Here is a 10,429-nt window from a genome sequence, read left to right as displayed (position 1 = left end):
AAATTTAAGTATAAAGATTGAAACAACAATTTTACCATTATCTTATATTGACTAAAAAGAAAAAAATATGTTATTAATTAGTTTAAATAATTAATATTGTCTTGATGTGGATTTACAAAAAGATTTATTTCAATTTTAATGTCAAAATATATTTTTCTGTTAGAATAGTTTTTTAAAAATTTCATGTAAAACATTTTATCAGAGTAATTAACAATATTAAGCATTTGGACTACACATTATAAAAAGTTGGATTAAATTATTGTAGAAATTCAAGTATAAGGATTAAATCTTAATTTGAAACCTAATAAAGGGACCAAAAGTGATATTTGACCAATTTTTCGTAAAATGCAAAAAGAGGAGGAAAAAAAACTGAACATGTGTCAAGTACGAAGGTCAAAATATATAGGTTATAGATTTGTACGATAATTTGTGTATTTATTCCATAAATCAACAAAGCTCTCATTGAGTTATTATAATAGTAAGATTAAAATTAATGTAAGATATGTGTTTGAATTTATTCGTAACAGATAATATTAAAAATAATTATTAAAGATATTAAATTAAATTATATATGAAAAGTAAATAATTACATTTCATATTAAACAATAAAAATATATTAAATATACATTTATGTTAAAAAATATTAATAAATAGTTAATTTTGATTAATTATTTTTTCTCATCCTCTTAATGCCTTTTTCAGTTAAATATAAGATTGGATGGAGGCATGGAACAGAGGGGTGGTGAAAACCACAAAAGGAAAAAGGATGAGCTAGGGGTGACCAAGTTAGCACGCTGATTGCTCCCTCATGCTTAAGTCGGTCTTTTGGTTCAATAAGAATGTAACAAAAAAATATCCTAGACGTCTTTTCTTGCTTACCTTGTCTTAACCACTCATGTGATAGTCCTCTTAGTCTTCGGACCCAAGGTGCCTTGAGATTGCCTTCTTCTTCCTGTTTCGTCTGTTTGACCTTCGCGGCTTTGCCAGACAACCCAGAATTGTTTTTATCATTACTTATGTATCAAATATTTTATGGTGACCTTTTTAAGCCATTTTATTATTGGGTTTTTTAGATATGGTATAACACAACCATAATAATTTTTTATTAAAATCAAATATGATAAAACTAATCAAAAGGTGTGCAACAAAAACACATCTCACAAACCATAAAACACCTCAGTCTAAAGGACATTGATATCTTAAACAAAAAAAAAAAAATGCAAGATCACTGCTCAATATAGCCAACCTAAAATCTCTTGAAAGCAACAAAATATTGTAGCAAGAATACTTCATAAAAGCAACTAAGTTCAGTAAATATATTTTATGATAATTAAATTTATATATTCACTAAATTATTATAAAACTCAAATTTTTATATTTTATATGTAATGACTTGATTTTTAGTAGCATTAAAAATTATTTTTTAAGACTTCAATTTTGTAAATATTAAATAGAAATATTTATGAAATTATTATATAAAATAAATTAAAATTTTTATGATTAACGCAGGTCAGACCAAGCTTGAATGGGGAAAAAGGGAAAGATGTTGAGCCCAAAAGACAAAACTGATGCTTCTTGTTACTCTTTTATCATTTCAATATTGGAGAATATACATTCAAAATCCTAAACCATCCCACCCTGTATTTTATGACTACCTATTCTTTTTCTTAAACAACACTTGTCTAGAAAAAAATTTGTATCAAGAGTTCAGCACTTGCTGATCTTCAACCTCCTCACAGCTGACAAGAACATCCTGTTCCAAACATACCAAAAAAAAAAAAAAAATTCAAATTCAGCTGTGGTGCTATATGGGGAAAATTTTGAATTTTAATGTAAGAAATTGATATGTTAACTTACTCCCAAGGAACATCACCAACCATCATCCAATCCCCTTCCTTGTCTTCATACGTTAACACATGATATTTCTCATAATGATCTCTATCCATATCTGCTTCTGCCCCTGCATTCCCACCCATCAAAACTCTCGACTATGGAATTTTCAAATGAAAGAAATTAAACAGCCAAAGGCAGAAACTTAACAGATGATGTTTGTGTGGAACATGTGTTCCAGAGTCCTTATCAGATCATAGTAACTCTCGTGTGCCAACAGGTCTAGTTTTCTCCCTATAGGAATCCCTTCCATGTAAACCTTCACATAAAATGTTGAGCTGTTGCACTCGTGCTCTTCTTCTGCAACCGCCGCCTTCATCGGTGGCCACTGCTCCCTGAATATATATATATATATCTTTTGGTTATGGACTGTAAAAGCATCTGGTCCGTACGCAATCGGAAAAAATAAATACCTGACAAAAGGAGGAGCGATTGAAATGCTAAGGCCAAGGCGAAGATCGGTAGTAAGGTCCCTTTGGGAGGAAGCAGTGCTTGAGAAAGCAAAGTGGCTGGGGCTGTCGATGGAAGATGAAGAACTGGTTGGTCGACCCATTTTCTGTGACTGAATTCTAGAGTGATGACAAATGAGCCGCCACACTGGGTTTAAATAAAAATGACCAGAAATGTGTAGAAATACAAATTTAATTATTAAATAATATTGGGAAAAAGAAAATACACAGAGTACTAAATTTTTGTTGGAGAATCGAAGGGGGACAATTCTTTCATATTACTGGCTCTGCTTGGGCATATATGTTGTGAAGGAAGCCGACATATGTGTACACGTGTCACCACCATTATGTTACTCATTTCTTTCTTGGAAGCTTCATGTCGAATTAGGATTTAAGATGATTCAACTTTGTTATTAGTTGAATTGGATTATTTTAATTCATAATTAAAATTTTAAATTTCTGTTAAAATCCACTATTTATTTATTTTTTATTTATTTTAATATATATATATATATATATATATATATATATGAATGAAGCATTTGCAGCTTTATATTTATGTTTGTTTACCTCTTCACTTTCTCTTCTTTTCAAGGGATTCATGAGTTTTTCATAGCTGTTACAGGCGGCATCCATTGATGAAAAAGTGTGAACCACATTTTAACAAAATAGTTGATGATTATTGTCTCCTTTTATGGGGGAAATATTATTTCATGCAACTTATCAATTTATAAATAAAACTCAATTATATGGACTCCAATCTTATATTTAAAAAGAAACCACCTAAAAGGAGTACACTTGCTACGTACCTAATTACGCCCACGTGTTAACCATGATTTAATTTTTAATTTAAAATTTCACATTCACTCTTTTCTTTTCATTATCAATATTTTATTTTACTTCTTTTACCTATATCATAATTCATGTCACCAACTATTGATTAATATTTAAGAAAAATGAATGTAAATCATTGTAATAACCCACATTTTCAAATTTAATATATATAATCCATAAATATTAGGTTCATTCGTAACATACATTATATTCTACAAAATTTAAAGTTAATTATAAATATATATATATATATATAAATATATACACACGAAGGTATGATTAGATAGTCACTTTGTATGGTAAAATTCTCTCCCTATAGATGTAGTAATAAATAAAGAGTTGAGGCAATGAATGTAGACAAGTGATGGGGATACAAAAGCTTGAGATTTAGAAACATCCTGGAAAATTATGTCCTAAATCAATGTTCAATGGATTCAATTAATGTTCTGTCTGGGTAACCCTATAATTAAATCAAGGGAGGTATTGATAATGATGACATTAAACTTTTATATGTTGTTGCTATGCAAAGTAACACTTAAACATGTTTTACTTTATGTCAAAAGAAACGTGTTCTAATTAGACTTTCAAAACATTGCATTTAGAATATTACCAACCCCACCCCCACCCTCCAAAAAAATTCAGTTTAATTTGATTTTCTATTTTTTTTCATATTAATTTTTGATTTTCCTTTTTGAATTGATAAAATAGACTTCATGTTTTTTATCTTTAGTTTAGAGTGGTTTTCATTTCTTGATTTTTGACCTTAACCCTACTTTCAAGTTACTAAAACATCAACAATGCCAACTAAGCTAATACTAAATCGATATAATGTGATTATTTAATCTAAATAGCTAATGATTAACATGAATTTTGTTTCTTTTGCCTAAAATGTTGTTCTAAACAAAATCTACAACAATATTCTAGTGAAAATAATTAGTGGTGTTAATTATTTAGCTTAATTAACAAAATAAAAGATGGAATTATACCAAATAAAATCAAAATAGAAGAGGTGAGGAGAGAGAGAGAGACGTTGTTTATCTCCAACGTTAATTTAAAACACAAGAAAAGGGGGGAACAAGAAACTAAAATAAGAAAGGGAGATATGTAGTAAACAAACAAACAAACAAAGGAGGAGAAAAGCAAAAGGCTATGTTCCCCACCACCCCTACCGTTATGTTGCTTCTAATGCTCATCACGGGAAGCTCTTTCTTTTCTTTCACTGCTCCACACACCTTTTGGTCTCTGTTAACCTTCCATTTGTTTTAAAAAGGGTTAACTTCACCCAACCTCTTCTATTTTGCCCTACATTTTAAATCATCCCTCAACTTTAAATATTTTATTAAGCCCCTATTGTATCAGTTTAGTTGTCAATTTCAAGGTTGTTGGAACCATATTAAACTGGTCGATTGGACTGAAAATCAACTAATATTCTGGTTTAGAGAACGAAGTTGAATTGGTTGACCCATGAATTAGTACAAATCAATTGCATTGATTTTTTCTTTTTCATTTTATGAAATTTTTAATAATTTATTTCATCAAATTGGACCAAGCGGCCAAATTGGTCAAATGGAAAACTAGTGGCCTAACCAGTCCAGCTACAAAAACATTGGTCAATTTAGGCAGTAAATGCAAATTTCAATCTTGTATGGAGTATATTTAAAATGAATGGATCAAATTGTAAACACATGTTTACCATTGCACGGACGACTTGGCTGGAATTTGCTAAAAAATAAAATTGTGTCAATAAAATTAAAGAGTGTTGTTTATTTCAACATGTCAAATCTAATATGTCTATACAATAGGCACACATGTGTTTACAATTGATCCACGTGTTTTAAATATGTTCCAAGTTAGATTTGAGCTAGCATTTAGTTGTGATTTGGTTTACAGAATATAAGATTACCTCTAGTATTAAGAATATTGGAATGTAAGATTACTTAGTGCATAACCGAATATGTTATGTTACCTTATTTAATTAAAATGTAAGATTTTATTATTTAATTGATAAAATCTAAAATTGCCTAAAATTGCATTTTACCTTTCTTTTGTTTTTTACAACACAAAAACGTTGAAGCTTATATTATTTTATCTTACTTACTTTAGTATATTAATTTCATGTCTCCTAAGCTAAAATTGAGGAGGAGCGATATACAATTAGGGCTTCTATTTTTAATGGGTAGAAATAATTATATTTTTCAATTATTAAAACATGCAATTTATTATGGTTTAAGAAAAAATTTGACCAAAATTATAAAAAAGAAAAGAAAAGAAAAGAAGGATAGTAACCTTGTGATGAAAGAAATTTTCTAGGTATACTTTAATAAATAAATTGTAATAGAATAGATAAATGTTAATTTTCTTAACATATAATAAATATATGTATATAATTGAATGTTACTTTGAAAAATATACAAAACACGAGAATTATTGATTTATTAATTATTATTATCATTATTATTTCATTTCATTTTAGTTTAAATAATATGAATTAAAGTCATTAAAACGAAATAGAATTGTTAAAATATCATATTATCTTAAGGTAAGATTACTTAAGTTAAGACGATTAAAGTCCTTTTCAGACACGTAAATTATATGATTCAAACTATTTCATCCCTTCCGCTCTTCATACAATATTGTAATGATGAAAAAAACAAAACAAAACAAGAGTACTTAAAAGAAAGTATGATGTTGAGATTATGATCAAATCTTGACACTATTAGTAATTTATCCAAAGAAAGAAAATGATTTGGAAATGTAAAATTACCCCCAATATTCTCACATTCCTTGAACCAAGCATGGTACTAATAACTCGCAAGAACTAAATTAAAACTTGTTGGTGCAATAAGTAATGTTGTATGAATAGAAAAGGAAGAATGGGCCACACTTATTTGGAGAAGACTTAAAATATTCCTTGAATTCTTTTTGTCAAATTCGTTATCTCCCTTCCATGATAATCTCCATCATCGTGTCTAACTCCACGTTTTCCTTCTTTTTTTGTGCTTACTGTTTTTGTCAGTCAAACATTGGATTTGGTTGCTTTATTTATTTCCGTATACAGAAATGTGTGGAGGGCGGAGTTGAGCATGATCCCACTTTCGCCCTTTGCTTTATCAACTTTTTGTTCCCTCCCTGTTGGCTTTGCCCATCATTTCCATCAATGCCTTTTGCTTTGTAAACTCTTGGTTTTTCTTTTTTCACATGTCAATAAACCTAGGCGCCTTTGGTTAAGCACAGGGTAACTCACAACTCGGGCTATGCAGCACACACCAAAAACATGATGCTCCCTATTCCCCACACCTATGTCCAAAGCTGATCAACTCTTTTGTCTACGTCCTTTTTCTTTTGGTTGTTACTTTTAATTCTAGAATAGTATCTTTTAATGGCAAATAAGGTTTATTGATGGTGCACCTTTTTATACATGGACAAGATTTAAGACCCAAATTTTGTGTTCATTAGTGGGATTGTATGAACAAATCGTACAGAGAATTAATTACGATTTGGTCGTTGACAGATGAACATACTGAAAAATGATTACTGTGTGTTCCTGGACTCCTTTAAATGAAAATAAAGAGAGAAGAGAAGAATTGGCACAAGTTGCTGGAGAAAACGAAATAAATAGCAGAAGCCGAAGAATTAATGGAGCAGAGTAGTGGCATCGAAATGAATGCATAAATGAAATAACAAAGCATTCATGTCCCGTTTATAACTAAAAGGTGGGATGTCCATTGCTGCCTGCTAATTAGAGTACTTCAAGTTGAAATAACCGCGACTTTGTCTGTTTTGTTTTTATCTAGAAGGGGAAATATTTTAGTCTCACTTGGTTTGACCATTTAGTCAAAATTACTCGTAATCTGAAGTTGCAGCTGGAAATGGAGAGAGCTTATTCAGTTGAGGTATACGATATTACAAGTGAGTCAAAGTCCTATTATTGTATTCAACTTCGAATGAACTCCCAAACTCAATTCCTAATATGTAGAGGGTTTGGCCCATTTTGGTTAAGTGGCACAAATTCAACAGTAATCTCTCTTCATAAACTAATTTATTTCTTTATACCCACTTTATTAAATAGATAAACTACATTAAAAAATATCTTAATTCAAACAACTAGTCTCGAGATTGCTATTGCCATTTAAAAGGATGCCTTCAGAATTTCAATCTCAACTCTACTTAGAAGAATTTACTAGATCCTGACAAAAGTAAAACTGGAAGATTTAACATATCCCTCGAGAAGAAAACATAGTCACGGATAATTTATGATAAAAGACCTAGTTTAAAATTGTTTGAGGATTATTTTTTGAGGGTGTAATTTTTTAAGTTTGTATCTTTTAATTTTCACCAAAAGAAAAATCATTATAATTCAAAATTTTAGCTTTCGTCGCTTAATTTTTTTTTTTTTTACAAAAAATTCCTATTTCTTGTCTTGGCTGGATTTATTAGTTGATGAGATAAGCCGGAGTATGAAAAGAGAGACCAGAGATGATCTGTATTTAAGAATTTAGCTTCACCAAGCAGATATGGCAGCATGTATTGGAAAGAAAAGATGGAAACAAACCAAAAAAATATAAGTGTTATGGGAGTTGCTTCTTGGGTCTAAAGGCCACAAATAAACTCAACTGTCCAATAAGTATGATCCAAGAGAAAAAAAAAAGAAAGAAACAATAAATCACAAGGCATCACGTAGACCTCAAATAATAAAAATTGATTTCTTTTCTTGGTCCTTTTCCTGCACATAGATTCCTCACTTTCTCTTTTGTCATTTTCAATGCCAAGGGTCCTTTTTAAGAGGCGACCACCACTAATTTGAAGGGATCATGCATCTCATTAAATGGCTTAGCTATTCACTCAATGTTTTCATAGGATTAGGACCAAGTTTAATTAGTCCAAAAATCAAAATGTGGGATCAATTTCATTAAAACGATAACAATAAGGTCGATTGGTGTAGAGTTCAGGTGAAACCCCCCGTCTCAGTCGAGTGTTTGAAGACAAAATGCATGTGCTTATGTTGCCTCTAATGTTAATGGGCCTGATTTAGTGGGATACATTATTGGTCATCCTAATTACACTTTTAGGCACCTATGGTGGAAGGCGACGTGCTTCCTCCAACTGAAGAAAAGATAAAAGAAAAAGAGGGCACATTATTGTCTAGATTGTACCAAGTTCGTGGCAGCCTCCCTCGAGATTTAGCCCATGTCTTATCCCATCACCCCACACCCACTCTCATTCTTGATCTTTCATCACCATTAATTGACATCCGTTAAATGGATAAAGAAAATGTGATGCAACATCAATTAAAAGATTTAATTTGTTATTCATTATATCAATTAGTTTAACGGTAAGAGATTTGATCTATTTTAAGTAAAGTTTCGGGTTTAAATTTTATTTATAAATAAAATAATAAAGAGAGAATTTTATCCTATTTTAAAAGTTTGACCACACTAAATTTCAGATTTAATTAAAGATTTTACGTAGTTATGTGTAATATTTATTAATTATAAAAGTTATAGATAATGTCCATGAGATGAGGACCTTTCTTTTGTACAAAGACAAATAGATTATGTCCATTTCTTGTTTGAAACAACTTGTTCATTAGAATCATCAATATCATGGTCCTTAGTGAATATCTTTAGCTGATATCACATCAGCTACTAAGATTTTTTATTTTTAAATTTTGGTTTATTAATTTTATGCTTGAAATAATGGTTGATATTTATTTTGCCAAACTAAAATTACTTTTAACATGAATCATAACGTTTGGATTATGAAAAAAAAATGAATGTTAAACTATAAAAATATTGTGCTTCTACTATATCTAAATCATCGGCATTTCTCCTTAATCTTATATAAAACAACTTAATCAAACATTAAAGTATTTAATTAAAACTTATTCATTCATAGTTGTAATTAAACGTAATATTTTGTTTTCTTAAACTTGTAAAATGGAGATTGATGGCGGAAGTGATAAAACTGGTGAACGCCCAACAAAGGTGATGGCTAATCAGGCCACTAAAAAGGTTCGTTTTAAAGAAGTTGAGATGGAGTTTGTTGCTAAATCTGATGGAGGCCCACAACATGGCAACCTGATATCATTTACAGATAAATTGTTAATGGGGGAATAGGGATACATTGGATCATGTTAATGTGTGGCATGAGGAGGGTATTGAACTATTAGATTTTGACGTGATGAAGGATACTAAGGATGGCCCAGTTTGTGGTTCTGAGACTTTTAAGCAATAAGATTGGTTATAATGTTCTTTTGAATAGACATTAGGCCCGATGGAAACCGACTCAATCCTTGCAGGTGTTGGACTTGGAAAATGATACTTCATGCAGAAACTTAAGAGAATGGTGGATTATATGAAAGCACTCTCTGAAGGGCTATGGGTGATTTATGGTCATTATTTGACTGTTCATCTATGGAGTATCTCTTTTTGTACAAGCTTGCCCTGTAACAACCCGATTTTGGGCCCAGTCGGAATAGTGGTTTCAGGACCACTAATCTGAGGTTGGAGAAATTATTTTTAATATTATTCTATGTGTTGTGGCATGATTATATGAGAGTCTGAAAATTTTGGTGAATTAATTTTAGCGGCTTCATGCTTAATTGTGAAAAAAGACTAAATCGCATAAAGTGCAAAAGTCCTATTTTGATAGCTAAGGGTGTCAAATTTCTAGAGAACCTAAATTTGGGGTCTTTAAAGTGAAATTTGGCCATTAAATAAGTGATGGTCGGCCATAAGACAAAGAAAATAAAATAGTCAAAGTGTTAGGTATTTGGTGACCTAATGTGTGATAAAATAATACCTTAAAGCCTAGCCCTAATCTTTTTCATTCATCCTTTCTTCTTGACTGAAAATATTAGCCATAGGAGGGTTTTGGAAGCTATAAAAATTTTAGCCTCTTAATCTCCCTAGAAGTAAGTGGTTTTGATGACTTTTCTTAATAATTTTTGTATTTTTGGACCCCTTGTAACATGAGCTTTCTAATAAGGGGACTATTTTGCAAAATGGTTGAAAGTCTAGGATTTTACCATGAGAGTGTTCATGGTGTTTTCTGAAATTTTATGGAAGAATATGAGTTATGGGTGTGTAATAAACAACTTTTGTGAAGTAGGTTTCATGGAAACCCTAACTAGGGACTATTTTGCATAAGTTGAAAATTAGATGATAATTGTGTGAAATAATAAGAATTGTGGGCTGATCCTAGTATAAAAAAGTATTCATCTAGGTTTGATTGAAGAGGAAATGTGATAAAAATTT

The 10,429-nt window shown here is 30.6% G+C and overlaps 1 protein-coding gene across 3 annotated transcripts; it reads right to left on the bottom strand.

The window, feature by feature from the left end:
• Positions 1–1,546: 1,546 nt before the first annotated feature.
• LOC108469335 (auxin-responsive protein IAA20-like) lies at positions 1,547–2,608 on the bottom strand. Of its 3 annotated transcripts, none has more exons than XM_017770222.2 (4): positions 2,304–2,608; positions 2,041–2,225; positions 1,858–1,960; positions 1,547–1,753 (listed from the first exon to the last, which is right to left on the bottom strand). In XM_017770222.2, exons 1-4 carry the CDS (start codon positions 2,441–2,443, stop codon positions 1,708–1,710), a joined length of 474 nt encoding a protein of 157 aa, XP_017625711.1. In that variant the 5' UTR covers positions 2,444–2,608; the 3' UTR covers positions 1,547–1,707. The 3 variants fall into 3 exon arrangements, with proteins under 3 accessions (XP_017625711.1, XP_017625713.1, XP_052874252.1); XM_017770224.2 differs by having other exon boundaries at positions 1,858–1,948; XM_053018292.1 differs by having other exon boundaries at positions 2,041–2,608.
• Positions 2,609–10,429: the final 7,821 nt, after the last annotated feature.

The sequence above is a fragment of the Gossypium arboreum genome, chromosome 8, assembly GCF_025698485.1.
Source record: "Gossypium arboreum isolate Shixiya-1 chromosome 8, ASM2569848v2, whole genome shotgun sequence".
NCBI classification, from domain to species: Eukaryota; Viridiplantae; Streptophyta; class Magnoliopsida; order Malvales; family Malvaceae; genus Gossypium; species Gossypium arboreum.
The sequence above is the reverse complement of the archived record's forward strand: the minus strand, read 5'-3'. Positions and strand labels throughout refer to the sequence as shown.